This window comes from Excalfactoria chinensis, chromosome 2 (genome assembly GCF_039878825.1).
Source record: "Excalfactoria chinensis isolate bCotChi1 chromosome 2, bCotChi1.hap2, whole genome shotgun sequence".
Taxonomy (NCBI): Eukaryota; Metazoa; Chordata; class Aves; order Galliformes; family Phasianidae; genus Excalfactoria; species Excalfactoria chinensis.
Genome location: NC_092826.1, coordinates 115,250,212 through 115,268,612, shown reverse-complemented (window position 1 = coordinate 115,268,612; position 18,401 = coordinate 115,250,212). Strand labels below are relative to the sequence as shown.

General features: G+C 45.2%; 1 protein-coding gene across 6 annotated transcripts in view; it reads right to left on the bottom strand.

Annotated features, from left to right (window-relative positions):
- Window positions 1-349: 349 nt before the first annotated feature.
- The window catches only part of POMGNT2 (protein O-linked mannose N-acetylglucosaminyltransferase 2 (beta 1,4-)), a 29,765-nt gene continuing 11,713 nt past the window's right edge, over window positions 350-18,401 (bottom strand). For 3 of the 6 annotated variants that reach the window (XM_072330318.1, XM_072330319.1, XM_072330317.1), the window contains one exon: window positions 350-2,643. In XM_072330318.1, coding sequence (XP_072186419.1) covers window positions 818-2,551 — 1,734 coding nt within the window. In that variant the 5' untranslated portion in view covers window positions 2,552-2,643 and the 3' untranslated portion in view covers window positions 350-817. Of the gene's footprint in view, window positions 2,644-10,478; window positions 10,882-18,401 lie in introns of those variants that run through there. The other 3 variants (XM_072330321.1, XM_072330315.1, XM_072330320.1) reach the window with 3 other exon arrangements.

The window sequence follows — 18,401 nt, the reverse complement described above, 5'->3', positions numbered from 1 at the left end:
TTTTCATGCCGAGGAACTCTTTCCCCACCATCTCTTTCCCTTCCCAAAGAAATGCGTGTAACACACAAAGTGAAAACCAACACCAAAACACAGTAAGTTCTTTCACCCATTCCAACCTCCCACCTGCTGCTCCGGCCTTTCGCGTTGGAAGCAAAGTGCTGCTCTGACAGAACAGCGTATGAGGCACGTGCAGTGATTTTCAACACAGCACTGACGTTGTTGTCTCCTTCAGTCAAAACAACAACAAAGAAAAGAAAAAGCTCCCCTACACACACTTCATCACAGCAGCAGATAGACAGATCTATCACAACATGCATTTCCACAGGCGATAAAAAGCAAAAACGCCACGGAGGTTTACAGCAGTTTAATGGAAGCTCCCATACCAAATCCTTAACTCAAACTTACAGGTACTGAAGAAAAAATAACTTACAGTTGACAAAGCTGATGAGAACTGCCCACCTACCCACGGCATTAGCTGCGGATTAACGCTGTGCTTAGATACCACACAATAGAAACAAATTTAAATCACGACTAAGGTACACACAATGCAATTCCATTCTGATTCCAATTACATGTATTCATGTAACGTAACCTCTGCAAGTTCCCTGAAGAGCAGAGAGTTGTTTTCTTTATGATTTCCTAACACTCACTGGAAATAAATACCGTTTAAAGAACACACACACACACACAGAGTGCAGTCAAATGGACACTGAGGCACTGGTACAGTCTAGTCCTCTTCAGCCCTCTACAACTACAAGACCATCAGTTTTAAACCTCAGATGGTGTGGAGGGCAGAGCTGTACTGGTAGTGCACAGGTTATGTACTACACAAGAGCACATCTGCAAAAGGTCCCAAGAGGTTTTTGTTGAAGATGCAGCGTATCCACACCAGGTATATTGTGAAGGGCTTAATGTTTTCTGAGAAGGTGTGATTCTGATGGGACAATATATAAGGCATGTAAGTGTTTTCTCCTTGCTCTTGTATCCACACTTCATATTTCACTTCTCTGACCTTCAGGTACTTCAGGTTCCAGGGGACCTGCCAGGACACAGAAAGCCTAGCTTCACTTGTGCCCTGGACAGAAGCCTGACACCTGGCATCCCTCACTTTGCCAGGGTAGAGGCTACCAGACCACTTCTTCTTCAGCCCAGGCTTAGACTTCACAGTCTGCCTGATGACATGGATGAGGGAAGGGATGTCCACCTTCGTGTCCTGGTAGGCACGGAACAGCCACTCAGGGTTGCGGCAGCACAAGTGCCGCGGCACCTCTGTGCTCTTAATGATGCGTTCTTGCTCAGCTTTGTCGAGATGTGCAATCCCACCCTGATCCCAAGGTCTATCCGGGTAGGTAATGGTGTCTTCCCTGGCGGTGTTCTGCCAGGCAATGTACTGCAGGTCCATGCCAGGAAGTGTTGCCAGGGTTTTGTAAGGGGTATAGTGTTCAGGGTTGATGGCATAAGGAAAGAGCTCCACCACCGTGGCACCTCTTGGCAGGAAGAGAGACATCACTAATTGGGCCCCATGCATGCTGACCAGCATGGACGCGTTGCTGATCAGCCGGACGATGTCAGAAAACGAATGCTCCTCCAGAGAGACCGTAATGGTTTTCATCTGAAACTCCTGGGCGAGGGCCAGGATTAGTTCTGCCTCATTTAGGATAAGTCTGTTGATTGTCCGACTGAACACGACGATGTACTCCTCACTGGAGCTTTCTTCCAAGCTGACGTTCAGCTTCTGCATCATGAATTTGGTGAACTGCCTGATCTCGTTACCAGAAACCAAGATATTAGCCTTCGGCCCTTGCGGCTGGACAAATCCATACTGGTACCAGGTGGTGATTTTGGACAGTCCCACATAAGATTTGGTAAAGCAGAGGAGCCTGCCCAGGGTTTTAAGCTGCTCCCTGAGGAGCGGCTGCTTGTTACTCAGTAACTTGTAGAGGTCAAAATGAACACCTTCACTCCACCCTTCCATGAAGAAGAGTCGAGTCTCCGGATCTAAATCAGTGAACTGCTGCATGGTGTAATAGATGGGGAGGAGGTCGTCGTGAAAGACGTGCATCAAGTTGTCTGGGTTGAACCTGTTAGCAATCAGTGCCACGTCAGGCACGAAGACCGGCTTTGGCATAAACTTCAGCGCGGCAGCGGGCAGCTCCACAAAGTTAAAGTACTGGGTGTTGTGATCTTCCACGGAGGAGAGGTCGAGCAGAGCTGGCTGGAACCTGCGGGAGCCCAGGTTGGGCAGCATGACCGAGGAGTTGCTGTGGAAATAGATGAACTCCTCAGCCTCGGTTGAGTAGCAGAGAGACTCAAAGCGGCAGATGCGGTCGGTGTGCATCCTGCCAGTGCACACCATCCTGGTACCGTCCTCCAGCAGGGTCTGGAGAGCTGCATGGTAGTCGATCTGGACCTGAGAGAGCTCCTGGGACTGGCGCATGAGGACCAGCTCCTCTTCAACCATGAAGGCATGCTCTCGCAGCTTGATGTATTTCCACAGCACGGTAGCAAGGACAGACACGAGCAGGGCATTAAACACAGCTGCTATGTTCATTCTGTAGTTAGATCCTAGCAAGATGACAGGTGGGGAATGCAACAGAGGGGGAGCACATCATTAACACTCCTTGACATGGTGAAGGCAAAGACCTGTGGAAAATAAAATAAGAAAGGAACCATTTAAACATCAACTATACAGACTTACCGTATCTTCATATTTCATGGACTATTCAAAAGAGGATCAGGATTTTTCAGCATTTTTCCCTCTTCAAGGGGAAAGGGAGAAAGTCTGACAAAGCAGCACTTGGAAATGGAAAAAAAGGAACACAAGAGGAAACAAAAGAAGCTTTCCTCTCTCATTTCCATTTCTACCCTTGTGGAGATGACAAAAAAAGGTTGAGGATGAGCTCCATGAAGCTCTGTTAGAGGAAAAGGTTACTTTCCCCATGACTTTGGCTTACTCTGTTTTTTGCGGTCCAGTCCAACAGCAAAGGAAAGGCAGCACCGCAGTCATTGGCCACTCACTCTGATGGGCCGTGGCCACTCTGTCCCTCACCCTAAATGTAATTAATAACATATAATAACACTACAAGGAGTGTTGCCATGATTTGATTTTAATACATTCCATTCCAATACAAAGTGTGAACTGGTGAACATAATGCTCAACTTTCTGTTACGGCGGGTGGAGGAGGACCAGAGAAGGGTAATGAAGCAGTGGGGGGTCTGGAGCACAAGTCTTATAGGAAGCAGCTGAGGGAGCTGGGATTGTTCAGTCTGGAGGAGGCTCAGGGGAGACCTGATGGCTCTCTACAGCTGCCTGAAAGGAGGCTGTGGTGAGGTGGGGGTCGGCCTCTTCTCCCAGGCAACAGTGATGGGATGGGAGTGCTGGCACCAGGGAGGTTCAGGCTTGGCATTAGAAAACATTTCTTCTCAGACTGGTGAGGCACTGGAATGCACTGCTCATGGAGGTGGTGGAGTCACCATCCCAGGAGGTGGTTAAAGAAAGGGCAGACATAGTACTTAGGGACACGGTTCAGTAGGCAGTATTGGTGGTAGGTGGGCAGTTGGAATAGGTGCTGTCAAGAGATCTTTTCCAGTCTTAATGATTCTATGATCCCTTGACATGCTGCTGTACCAGCTGTCCTGTGGGAGACTCCCAGGTCACTGCCATTTCTTCGGCTTCAATCCAGGACCAAAGGCTGGGAGCTGCCAACACTTTCCAGAAGAAATAATGGCATAGGAGAGAAGAGGGCTGCACTCTTTAAACAAGGAACTGATGTTTTATTGATGTAATCAAACCTTCACTCACTGAGAGTGTCTGACTTGCACCGGCACAGCTGATCCTTACACAAAGGTGGGTAATACATTGCAAATGTTTCCAGCACTTTCCAGTGCCTTCCCATTCCAGCCCAAGAGTCTCCTCTGTGCTGCTACATGGCCTCCCTATTTCTTTTCCTGTTACAGGAAGCCGCTGTTTTCTTTCTAAGCAGAAATGCTACTGGCTTATATCAGAGCATTGATTATATTTTCAACTGTGAATTTCAATTGAGACATTGATTCACCTAGAGTATTTATGGGCTCCGATCTTCATTATGCATCAAGGTTCACTGCTAGTCAGCCTGTAGATAATAGTGGTCATGACTCATGAGGAACTATAGGAAGATAAATTTCTCATTGGTATATACCTGATTAGTCTGTTTCTAATTGCAGTTTGTAAAGAGTGCAATTTAAACTCCCTTTGATGCAAGTTTGTAGAGAGGGGAAAAGAAGCAATAGCTCAAGCATGTGCTCCAACATCCCAAGCAATGGTCTCTTAGCATTTTAACCCAGAGACACTTTTCTTATATGCCAGAGTGGAGGAAGACAGCAAGGCACATTTAGGACATATGCAAACATTTCTCTACTGCCAAGGGAGTTCTTTTGAAAAGAGATATTGCAGCTTAAAATTGCAGCTTAAATGCTTGATCTTACAGTCTGATTTGTATTCGATTCTGATTTTCAGCTTGGAAATGAATGGAGAACCATTCATGGAATTCAATAAGGTTAAAAAGAATCCCCACAGCCTGTGGGATCCCTACAGCTTGCAGTAACCTCATCCTAAGAACTGAAAATACCTGAGAGACTGAATAATGCCATAGAATTGAGTGCTAGCTGTAAGCCATGCAGATCCTAGAGGTAGTCTCTGGGGACCTTAGCAACAAATTCGTTTTGGAGCAGCTTTAATGACTCAAAGGAGATAGAAATGAAGCCCACCTCCTTTGGCAAGTAGTCTGAAATACTGGCTCATTTAGCAACTCCCTAAAAGCAAACAGCAAATTTAAAAGGTGCTATTTTTGACTTCAGCCATGATAAAGGAAGAGAGAAAGGACACAGAATGGTCATCTAATTACCGAGGCATGATCATCTCCCTATACCACTCCCAAAAGATGCTCTTCTTAACACTCATCCAGCTTTTCAGCCAGCCTGTAGCACTAATGGCATAAAGGATTAGCATAAACTGTCCTAACTCTCAACCTTAATTTCCCTGGCAGCAATTTAAATGTGGTCTTGTCCCATGTGCCACAGATATCCAGCACAGACGAACAATGGCTGTCACATCAACTCTCAGTCTTTTCTCCAGAACAGGGGATGACCGATGCTCCTGAGGGCTCTGCAGCCATCAGCTGTGGCTGTCCTGTGGCAAGCCTTGAATGGAAACCTACTGAGAACAGCAGTGCATCACCTGGTAAGCTTTCAGGCCCAACTAATGCCTTCAGATCAGTTCTCAGGAAAAAAACCACCCTACCCTACTTAGGTGTTTGATGGGACTGTTCTTATATTATTTTAGTGGTATGAGATTTGAAAGCTTCGTTTTTCTTCTTCACTATAGCTGAAAGACGTTCTGATATCACCCAGCTCTCCACATGACATCTTCAGTACCCATCACAGCTATTGAGAGTTTGCTGCTTTCAATGGCTTCAGCAGCATTACTAAAGAAAGGACCAAGTCCAGACAGTTTTGTGGAGACAAGAGTTGCAAGAACTTGGCAGGGGAGAACACCATGTGACCCTTTTATTATTCCAGTCTGGCAGGGAGTGTGTGTTGGAGGGTGTTTCCGAGGCATTAGAAACCAACAGTCATAACACATCACTGACAGCACCTGCATTTCATGGGCATCTCAGGGGTGGGGAGCTCCAGCAAGCATTACAAATCCATTGAGCCATACAGCCTTTTCTGATGTTTCACCCTGACTGATTTGTTCTCTCCCTTCCAGCCCCAAGGGAAGGACATAAGAGGCACTTCAGAGATGCAGCCCAATGGATGCGGCTGATGTTCATAGGTTAGCAATTTTCATTGCAGACTGTGCTGTGGCAATACCTGCTAAATGGCTACAAATGAACAACTCAGCTTTTTAATAAAAATCACCTGTTAGCCCTCCTCCGTCTTTTCCCTGGCTGCAGCTCTTTCACTTCCTTGCATCTTAGCTAAAACAAGTGCATGTGCTTTATCTGACCGAGCGTCAGGAAGGAATGTTACAAGCTAGCAGTGCTGAAGGAATTCATCTTTATTCTTGCTTCTAGCTGCTGATTTGTAAATCCTGGTTCACGCTGCTTAGCTGAGAGCTGCTTTTGATGGAAGTGAACAAGGGAAAATGGACAGCAATGGGCTGTCATAGGCAGAACTGAAAAGAATTTCACAGGTACTCAGGGACCAGTCTCGAATCTTCACCTGTTTTCTCACATTTTATCATCCACTACTTTTTATTTGATGCTTGCAGTGAACAACATGGAGAATAAAACCCCTAGTCCCTCCGGGAGCAAGGGAACATGAGCAGCACGACTCACCACCTGTTTGCTCCTGCACACCTAGGAGGGGCTGCATCAGGGAGACAAAGGCAAGTAATCACTCTCCACATCCCCTGAGGCTGAAATTCATCAGTTAAGTGCAACCAACAGCAGTAGTTCGGCACGGGGAACCTACCCAGAAGGCAGCACACAACTCTGAAACGGGAAAACATTTAGTCTTCCACCTAAATGAAGCTGCTTCACTACAAAAGCTACTTTTGTTACTAAACCTCCCTCACAAAATGGGTCTGGGGCTGTCACTCGCTCCCCACAGTGTCACTGGAGAACATTCTGAGAACTGAAAAGCAAGCAGTTGGCCAGATGCACTACTGCTTTCCCATGTTCCACCACATGAGCTTTAACAAGACCAAGCATTGCATACTGCACGTTGGTAACAGCAACCCCATGCAACACTACAGGTGTGGGGCAGAGAAAAGCTGCACAGATAAAAAGGATCAGGGCATGTTAGAGGACAGGTGGCTGCACATGAGCCAGCAGTGTGCTCAGGTGGCCAAGAAAGCCAGTGGCATCCTGGCTTGTATCAGAAATGTAGCCAGTAGGAACAGGGAGGTGACCATCCCCCTGTACTCAGTACAGAGAAGTACTGGTTAGGCTGCACCTCGAATGATGTATTCAGATTTGGGCCCCTCACTACAAGAAGGACACTGAGGCCCTGAAGTGTGTCCAGAGAAGGGCAACAAAGCAGTGAGGCACAGGCTGCCCACGGAGGTGGTGCAGTCCCTGTCCCTGGAGGTGTTCAAGAACTGTGTGGATGTGGCACTGAGGGACGTGGTCAGTGGGCATGGGGAGGTGGGCTGGCAGTAGAACGAAATGATTTTAGAGCTCTTCTCCAACCTTAATGAATTTGTGATTCTATGATTCTGCCTTTTAACTGCTGGTCATCTGATGTGCTAACCATCCCCAGGAGGTGGGAAAGCAACAGGAAGTGTGGATGGAGAAGCTGTTCCTCTCTTATTAACACGTAGAGGAGAGTGGGTGGAATTGGAGAGAGGAGTTTCTACTAATATGCAGTTGGCATAAAGGACTGTTTGGATTCATTTAAGAGATGAGTTCTGCTGTTATTTTTTAATTATGAAGCTAGGGCAGGATGAATCACTACTTTAAAGATATTAAAATGATGGACAATGTTTAGGTGAACAACTGGGAGAAACGCTACAAAATCCAATGCAACAAAAACCCCAAATAGTCACCACTAAGGCCCCAGAGCAACAAACAACAGCTTGATTAGAGAGGATGGGGGTCAACAGCAGGTCTAAGGATGGACCTTCAAGTCCTGCAGGACACAACCAAGCGACAGGTTCTGCCTGTGTCTTACTAAGGCCTTACAAAGCTTTTCTTACTAACTACCCAAGCACTTGCCAAGACATTGCTCCATTTTCCAAAGCTACAGGTGTCTAAGAAAAAAAGCTGGGAGCGGATTGGGGTGCTCCAGATGTGGGTTAGGGAAGGAGTCTGGGCAGAGACATGCAGGCAGTGAATGGGCAGGGGAACCTGGCTGCTGTGGCAACCCAGTGTATGCGGTGAGGGCAGATATCCCCTCACTGAGGGCAGTTTCTCCATTCCTGCTCCCTTCCCTCAGATCGTCTTTTGCTAAGCTGGCTTTCCAAGACCAGCACAGGAAAAGTAAGGAGTGCCAACACGACATTTCACACTCCCCCTGCAAAATGTCTTCCGCTCTTTCTCTCATCTGTGATGCAAGAGGCTTAGGCAAAGGATGCGGTACATGTAATACATGCAGTTTTAAATACCTACTTCATTCATACTGAAAGCAGAAGTTGCTAGAAGGCAACTCTCCCGATTGGAAGGAGGGGGAGTTGGGATTCGACAGCCAAGAACAAACTGGCTTTTATCCTCAGTTCTGTCACAGATTTCCTGCAGAACCACCAGCAAGTCAATCCCCACAGCCCAAAAGGCTGTTATAATCTTATTCACTGTATTTGTTTAATGAGATACATATATCTTTCACAGTACATATCACATTAAAGAAAGGATGGTACACTGAATGATTGATATCCTGGAACATTTTCTTTGTAAAAAGCAGCCAAGTGTAGAAAGGCTGACTTTTTGAGCAGGAAAAGAGCAGATTCTTGAAGGGAACAAATGTGGTAGTTAAAGCTACAAATAGCATTAATGAAGCCCGATACAAAAAGGGAATATGAAAAATAAGAATACTTTAACTCAGTGCTCTCAAAATAAATTTATAAAACAGAACTGCATCTGGAAACAAAAAATAAAACCAAATCTAAATCAAACACAACCGCATTACAAAAAACTTCAGCTGTCTACAGACAGTAGTAGCCAAAATTGGGTTTAACTTCACCTTTTATGGTTTAGTAATTCAAGTTGGGAAGATAAAGTAGAACTGTAAGCCTTCCTATGACAAGCCCACAACCAAGGAGGCTCTGCGCCATGGTCCCAAATGCACACATATGTTCAGTATGAACAGGAGAATACTGGTGGCTAATGCACACCTACCAGTCGGGCTTATGGATGGAAAAGAGTTTTCTTTAGTTTAATTTTGAGTCAGGGGTGGCTGGAATAGGAAGAGATTCAACCTGACTTTCAGGCTAACTGGAAGCAATCAAGGTAATATTTGTTGAAACTGCTGTCTTGATCTAAAAAAGAGCATGTAAAAAATAATAATTCCAATAGTAAGCAGTCAATACATCTAAGTAAACCACAGAACTGGTCTTGAAGTATGTAATGATAAAGAGTATTTCTTGGGCTTTTAAGAGCTGCTTCTCCCAGATCTCCATTCCAGATAGAAAGACACGACTGGTAAATCCTGTCCCCAAATTAAAACTCTGACCTCCAGAAACTTCCCCTACATAAGGTGTATTTATGATGAAGATAAAAAAAGGCTGAGTAGGAGATGAAGGAAAAATCAGCAAAACAAAAACAAAAACCCACCCAAAAAGCAGAAAAAGGAAGTATTTCTCTCAGCCCCTAAGCCTTTAGGTTTGTCCAACAGTCCCACAACTGAAGATGAAAAGTGAAGGTTCTCAAAATAACCATGGTTAGACTGAGGGGAAGCTTAACAATTGATCTTGGCACACTTGGGTATCCTATCAAAACCTATCAGCTTCTGTTGGTAATAAAAGCACTGGCGTAGGAGTTAAAAATAATAATAAAAAAATCCTTTTGCCTGGTCCCTTGCTTTTAATTTGTAAGCAATATACCTTTGTGGAAAACAAAAGTGTGTCAGAGACCAACAGTTTTATCTTAATCCAGTGGGTCTTTAGGTCTATCTAAAGCAAAGACTGAGCGGGGGTGGCTGAGGGTAAAATTTCCCAATGATACAGAAGTGAATTTAAAAGAATACGATGTGAAATCCGGGAAGCACCAAACAAGATGAGCTTTAGTCACTCCAACTATGCCTCTGGGCTTTAGATGCAACTTGCTATTTCTCTGCATGTTACCTGCCTTTTCTTTTCACCCTCTCTGACGGGAAAAGTACCTGTGCTATTTGGAGACTGGCACTGGTACTTAGCAGCATTTACAGCCTGAGCTCTCCCTGCTTCCCCTTCAGTGTGGTTCTGAGAGCACTCCTGTGTGCTACAAATTCTAAGCAGGGGACCAAGATGCTGGAGCACAGCACGGCCAATAAGAGCAGTGAAAATTCCTCCTGGGTTTCCACAAGCCCTACAGTACCATGTCTTTAGATGAGGGTAAAAATATATACGTATACCAACCCAGTAACCGTCCAGTAGGAAATGAATTCACGAAAACCCACAGAATTTTGTCCAGATCAGAGATGTTTTCCCCATGAGACTCTCTGTTTAAAAACAATAAAGCAAACCTCCAGCCAGACAAAGAATGACTACAAAGACACGGGATTATAAAGAAACTGCTGACCTCCTTCCCCCTCCCTCCCAAGCATGCACAGCCACAAAAGAAAGGTTTGGTGTGTGTGAAGGGACAGGGAGAGTCAGGAACACACACTGAAGCCCCTTAGAAGTACCCTGCAGCCAGGAGAGCCCGCACAACTGAATTCAGAGCCGTATGTGATCAGCACAGCAAACAGAGCACAGTTACAACAGCACCCAGCAAAGAGACACATTCATTCAGAGCATCTGCAACCCTTTTCATCCTGGAAGTACTATCACTAGTAGATCAGTGTTTCAGCACATGCACGCATACCTGGTGTTGCTAAATAAATGAAATGCTATCCAGTGCCTCTCTTTTCACAGGAGAAAGGAAAAACAAAAAGAAGACACCTTAAAGCTATGTTTTGCAGGGGAACGAACACTCTCCAGTCCTCTTCTTTCCCAACCACCAGAAAGAAAGAAGGAAAAAAATTGCATCTCCCAGCTCTCGGCACAGTAACCGTGCACCATCTGCAGACCGAGCTACCTTTCTCCCCCAGGTCTGAGCATGCTCTGTCTGCCGGCAGTGTCCTATCGCTCCAGCTGGCTCACCTCAATTTGTTAGCCTCCCAGAGGTCAGCCTTGCATGCAGGATGATTTGCTGCAGTATTCCTGCAAATGCCCAAAGGGCGGCCACGCTGAAACAAACCGCCCTGCCGCTTTGCAAAGCTGAGTGTGGCACGGGAGACAGACGGCAAAGCGGTCCGGAGACGCTAATTTTAGAAATCCTGGTTTTGGGTGCTATTAACGCCACTGCTACTCCAAACACTTTGCAACAAAGAACGTAACAATAGCAGAGAAAGGGAAAAAAACTGCCCCTCGCTGGAGGATGTCAAAGCCATTCTGCATGCTTTCTAGCAATTCCCTTGGCACTAAGGAAGCGATTTCCTAGCTGTGATGGTCAGCAAATGGCTTAGTATTGAACAACACTGTGAGTGCCCTCCTTCCGACATCCAGGGAACCCTGTTTTTGAAATGAAGTTATCTTTTACAGGGGAAACTGTGATTCCTGAGCACAAAGGCACAAAAGGAGCCAGGGCTTTTTAGACAGCATCTTGCTGCATCCAAGCTGAAGGTCACGAAGACAAAAGTGTCGTACACCAACCTCATCAGCAGAGCTGGAACCTGTGGGCACTGAGCAGGTTCTGGGAGGTGGCAAAGCAGGCAGTACTGATTTGGAACATTTCAGTTCCTAATCCTGCAACTGGATATCCCCACCCCAGGACCACAGAAGCATCCCAGTTCTGCCTACCAAAAGGCTCACAGTAGGAAATCATATCCCCGAACACAAGTATAGCTGTTATCAGGAGCAACATCCTAGCCCCACAGGGATATATTTGCAGACACGTCACAGTGGAACGTATGAGGCTTGCTGCATGATACCCCTTGCTGATTATATGGAACGTTCTTTTCCCTTAAGTGAGACTTAAGAGGCAAAGTAAGAATGACAGAAAGAGAAGATCTTTAGCACCCACCTGCACGCACATGTCTACACAAACACCCTCAGATGAAGAGCAACCCTTTTACTTAAGGCAAAACAGAAGAGCATTCCTGGGTTTTTGTTTGTGGCAGAAATTATCCTTGCTGCCAAAACAAAGTTTAAATGGCTCTGCATTAAAAACAACAACGACAACAACAAAAGCCATTAGGTAAAACAGGGAGGATTCCAAACTCAACCTGGAGAGCTCAGCTGCTAGAAGGGTTAGCATGCCACCTAAAGTCTCCCGTTAAATACCCACCATGGATAATCTTGCATCTCCAGCTTCTTATCCTCCCCAAAGCATGTTGGAAGCCATCTGAGAGAGGAGATAAATGGATTTACAGCATCTGTTGACACTGCACTATGAAGTCACACTGCATCAGCTGGTTGCTGTTGACCAAGTCTCCAATCTCTGTCCACAAACAATCCCCTGCTTAGTGTGGGACCCCAGCCCTGAAGAACCTTCTGTTTTCATGCAACAACTCAAGAAGGCCCTGCCAAATTTGTCTGCAGCGAGAGGTGGAAGCATTTACAGTGTGGTGAGGAGCAATACCTTTTGAATCGTGTTCACAACAAAGCACAATACAGAATCACAGAATCAATAAGGTAGGAAAAGATAATTAACATCACCTAGTTCAGCCATCAACCCATCACCACCATGCCCACTGACCACGTCCCTCAGTGCTACATCCACATGGTTCTTTGGTACCTCCAGGGACAGTGACTGCACCACCTCCCTAGGCAGCCTGTGCCACTGCCTCGTCTCTCTATCAGAGAATGCTTTCTAATTTCCAACCTGAACATCCCCTGGTGCAATTTGAGGCCATTCTCTCTCATCCTATGAAGTACTGCAGGACCTAAAACCTTGGGGGCAAAGATCCATCAGTGTCTTGGGTTATTACACATTAGGCCTCAAACCTAAACAGCCCCAGCACCATCACTGCTGAGGAAGGTGGGTGTCATCCAGCATCACGCATGCTCAGAAATACTGTAATACCTCAGTATTTATAACCTCGGGTTTCTGAGTGCCATTTAAAAGCCAAATGCACAAGAAAAAATAAGCTGAAAGAAACAAAGGATAAACCCAAATAACATTCTGCAAAATGGACAAAAGGTTCTTCACAAAGCTAGACCTCCAAAGCTAAGCCTGCCAGCGTGATGAATAAACAGAACTGTGCTATCCACTAAACTAGGGCATCACAGAAATAAAACACATTTTCTCATCTGCTCTGGTGTACCACTTTTAAATCTCTACATTTTTTTTGTACAGGATAAGTAAAACGGTTCTGCTCAACTTGGAAACATTAACAGCTGCTAGGATTAAGAGGACAAGGTGTCATCTACTTCAGTACCCCATTTTCCAGCCTGTGCCACCTCAAAGAGGGCTCTGAGGGATAGCATGAGCCTATGCCCACCCTCTACCTGAAAGGACCCAAAAGGGACTCAGCTTGCTTGGGGGAAATATATAAAAACAAGAGCAAACAGAAGAGATCCCCAGTGCCACCACCCGGTCCTCTGAGAACTAAGGATATCCAGGGCTACCTTTCTCTTTTTAACCCATCTTACTGCCCTCTGGCCTCAGTGAGCTCAAAGCTTCAGTCTGCTGTGGAACAAGCCAAACATTTTTTCCTCTGAGCTTTCAAAAACAAGGAATTCAGTAAGATCTGTAGTAGATTTCACCTAAGAAACACCTTGATTTTGTGTCCTCTAAACTCCAGAAAGCCCCAGTGCATAACCTAGCTTCACTGATGCTACCGGGAGCCTTTTCACTAAGTCCACCTCTGGTCAGAGACTTTACTGGAGGGAACCCTGATAACTCAGAGATACCATAATGGGCTCTTTTTTTGAGTTAAGCTTTGATTTTATTGGAGAAGGAAACACAGTGCTTACAGACTGGTCTTTCGTTTATGAATAAGCTCCTCCTCTACTCCCGCAATGACGTACTTGCATAGATTTCACAAGTACAATTTCTTGCATCACATTTAGTCAGACAGCTAAATCCCAGCCCTGGCAAGGGCTCCATAGTCAATCTGTCACACCACTGGGTAAGTGAACTGAACATTATTTCATTAGAGGGGGAAAAAAAAGGCAAATAAATCTAACAACTCCGAAATTACAACTAATTGTCATTTACAGCTGCACTATAACATACTGAGCGTGGCAGCCCCGAGTTCTTCCCAAATAATCAGCACCATCAGCCTACTGCAAGTCAGTTCTGAACCAACACAGCCTATTCAAACCCCATTAAGAGTTTGATAAATATTTAATGCGCCTCACAAAGTTGCAACCTCCAAAAACAGCATCACAAAAGAAAAACAGTTAACATTTTTGGACTCCTACAAAGCTATACAGCACAACCCAAACTTATCGAGCCAGCAAAGAAGTCTGAATAGACCCCTTTTGGTTTAGGACTGACAAACAGCGGGTAAGTTGTTATTTACTGAATCTCTGCCTTGCACGTATATGTTTCAGGGGTGCCTGCGTCACTCCAAGTTATGACATATATTATTTATAAGCCTAGAAGTACACTCTACAAGAAATTGTTCTTCCTGCAGTGCTTTTCAGCCAAAAGTACATCTCAGTTTGAGAGCACAAGAAAAAAATTCATGCCTGAAAAGAACTGACAAAAAAATGTCCTTGTGTTAATAAATATGCAAGGAGATAAAGGCAGCACTGGGTTTCTGGACACCAAGAAAAATCAGGACTCCACACACAAAGGATCTGACATTTCGATTCTTCACAGGGTAGCATTAAAGCTGATGTCAAAAGGCCCAGGACTTCAGCCAATCACTGAAAATTCCCCAACAACGATATATTTCAACAGCAAGAGAGGTATTTTCTGAAAGGGAACTCAATGGCCAAACCCTACTTTGCTCAACTGCTTCAAACAAGATATACTCCCAAGCTTATAAAAGAGGCTGAGATAATGATAATTCATGCTTGTAAGAGTAGCTTGGCAAGTAAACAACATTCACTTAGATAGACATGGGTCAAACACTGTTTGTGAGACTCTTGGGTATTGTTCATGACTACCTGAGATTAGATAATGCTGCTATGGCTTAGGGAAACTGAAGGGCCTCAGCCTGAAGCTGGAAGTCCTGTCAGCCTGGACCACAGCTCCTGACTTTTGAAGGGTGGAGGGGAAGAGAGTCCCTTCCTCCTGCCTATTGAAACAAACAGGGCAGTCATAACCAGCAAGTCTTATGGACATCTCAGGACATGAAGATGCTATTACCACAACAGAAAGCAGCTCTTGAAAGGAAAAGCATCCTTGAATTTGAACATCTTAGCAGAAGGGGTTGAGTATATAAAAGAAGAAAAATAGCAGAGGAATAAAACTTGCCTTTTAGGTTAAAAAACAGAATTCTCATGCACTTTGAAGGATGTATATGGGAGAAGAGCTATCAAATGAGGAAGTACGTGAAGAACAGAGGGTGAGATCTTCAAGCACTACACTGTATTTTCTGGATTATGCACTCATGTGAATGGGCCACAGCTGCTCCAGCACCGATGAGAACACCACTGCTCACAAGCAGGATTACAGCAGCACCGTCCCCTGCAGCTGCCTGTGCCCTGAGCTTCCACTTTCTGCTCTGTTCAGAGACTTTGTCCACTCCTAACAACTATGGAGAACCAAAAGCCACAAGACAAAGTTATTGTACTTCACAGAGAGAACTCCATGGGGAGGCTGTAACAGCGCCTACAAACCTGATCAAAATAGCAGTTTCGATCCAAGCTGGGGAGTGTGCTTCAATTAGGCAGTCTCTGACAAATGCCTGGAGGTGCATAGCACAGCAGCATGACAGGAAGGTAGTTCAGAGCCAAGGCAAAGGAGAAGCTAAATCAAATCAGGGGAAATAAAAAGATTTACTGCCATTTTGAGTCTCCAGATTGCAAATAGACTGTTTTACCTCCAGTACCCCCTTGCAAACCGGTACAGCACAGACTCCCATGTTAAAGGGATGCAGCCATCATGTACCCCAACTCCATTCATATTATTGCAGTGTAAAATTAACAGCTACAAGGAGCACAGTATTACTGAATATCATAGCACCACAGAACCATTTGAATTGGAGGGGACCCTTGGATGTTATCTACTCCAACTCCCCTGCAATGAAAAGGGACACCTACAGCTACATCAGGTGCTCAGAACCCTGTCCAGCCTGACCTTGAGTGTCACCAGTGATGGGGCACCCATCACCTCTCTGGACAACCTGTGCCAGTACCTCACCACCCTTACTGTGAAAAACTTCTCCCTTATGTCCAATCTAAATCTCCTCTCTTTCAGGTTGAAACTATTTCCTCTTTCCTGTCACAACAGACTGTATTAAAGAGTCTGTCTCCTTCCTTACAGCCCCATTCTAGATACTGAAAACCCGTTCTCAGGTCTCCCTGCAGCCTTCTCCAGGCTGCACAGCCTCAACTCTCCCAGCCTGCCCTTGTAGGAGATGTGTTCCATCCCAGAGGCAACCCCCTCTAGCATACCCATCTGGGTTGATGCTAAGGGAGTGCAAAACATGCATGTTCTGGGTAGGCAGCTCATCCCAGAGCTGCTAATACTCAAAGATTCAGTACAGAGCCTAAGATCTCATGAATCATCTGAAACAACTCTGAGCAGAAAGAGCGCCTTATCTGACAGCATAGGCCACAGGACTGAAAAATATCCTCTGACCAGTTTAAAAACTCCCCTAAAATTATTTTTTATTAGTACTTAAATATCCTGGACTGTTTTTCCCTGTGGAAAAGAACAATTCTTATCTCATCTCTCATCTGATTACAGTACCATCAGAGGGCTCGGCAGGGCAGGAGCAGCTCATGGCTGTGGGCCAAGCATTTACCGATTCAAATGCTGCTCTGAGGGCTACTGCCACTCCTGACAAGGGGGAGAGAAGAAAGCAGCATGAATCATCTTTCTCAGCTTCAATATGAACCGCTGCACGCAATAGGGGAAGTGTGATGAATACACCGAGTTACTTGTACAAGACCACGCCAAGTCCTCCAGGTGTCATATGCAACAATTTACAGTTCAGTAGCTACAAAGAACTTCTTCGTGCCCTTGGCAGACAGAAAATTCACAGAAGGACAATTGAATCTAGGCTTATTTATCAAGGGCACGGTAGCAAGAGGACAAAATTCAAGCCTGATTTGAGAGGTTTTTGTTTAAGGCTTACCGTTCCATTTATTTCAATAGTAACAAAAATAAGGGGTTAATTTTTGCCCTGTAAATCCTACCAGCAAATCAATCTGCATTCCTCTGCAGCGCTCCTCACCCCACCTCTGTGGATGTTATAACGGCCATATAAATAGCTGAAGTGACGCTTAATAGACACGTGGGGGCAAAACTTTCTGAGGAGAGGCAGATGTTACACTGGGAGGGAAACATCTGTAGTATAAAGGTACTAGTGAGGTTTCCTTTCACTGGTGGCCCCTCAGTGATGGGAGATCCCTTCCCCAGCCTTGCCGCAGCAGCTCATTTCTCTTCTTTCCCACCAGCAAGATCTGCTGTGTCTGTTGAGTCAAACGCTGAGTCAAGCATCTGAGAAGGAGAATCTCTTATAATAATAATTGAAAGGTAACCTGACTGTCACTCAGAGAAGAGCAACATAAGCTTATTAAACCAACTGCTGTTTAAAACAGCTGCATTTGAAAACACCTGACCCCACTGCTTATGTGCAGCTCTGGATCCACATGAAAACATTCATGAAGTCAAGGAGAGCAGCTACTTTACACAGTATTTCAGCTACTTCACACACTATTTCAAGACATCAAAGGCACCGCCAGCAGCATCCTTCATCGAGATGTGCTTCTCCAACTCCAGACTTTTGCTATCATTGCTGCTGACACAGCCATTCCTCGCAAAAGCTGTCAGGCCAATTTCAATAGCCCTGCAGTGTTACCCAAGCATGGGAAGGGAAGGAGCAGGTCAAACCCCTCTCACTTGCCAAGAATCACCAAGATGAGCCGTAGTGAAAACACACATACTGTCAGAGCCATTCTCATACGGGATGGTTCTTGTGACCTTGGATGAAAGACTCAATTATACATAGATATCAGCCGTGGGCAGGCAGACTCATCTTCGGTCCAGAGGGGTCAGAGATGAGGGATACACATAATCTCAGGCACTCTCTCCAGCTTTGACTCACCCTGCTCCAGCATCTCCATGGCAGAATGAACTACTTATAAGCTGTCCTGGAAGTTGCTGGGAAAAGCTTGCTGAGATAGCCAACCCTTCTTCTCAGGCAAAGAGATCAGAACTACAGCCACAAAAAGCTCCTCTTGCAACTACGAAGACTCCATCTGCACCTGTATTAATGCAGCAAGTATGTGCAAGGAGAAAGCACCCGAGTCAGAGGCTGACTAGGAAACTGCCATTTTGGTAACTGACTTAATGTTCTTAACGTAACACAAAAAGACCACTATTTCTTTACCATCCAGGGGACAAAATATACTAAAATAAAACCCTTCCTCTCCAATTTACTTGAATACATTCAATGATTAAAAACAAGCATGTACTGAAGAGCCCTGTGTTCCAACGGGACAAAGATATGCACATAAATTAAGCAAGGACTAAGAGTGCTTCTTGGAGACTTGTCTTTGTGACCTCTATGCTAAATATATATGTGTAAATATATGTGCATGTATGACTAGTACAGAATTCATAATAAAATATTACAGTTAATCTATAGTCTGCATATTGCTCTTGATGCTTGCATTAACA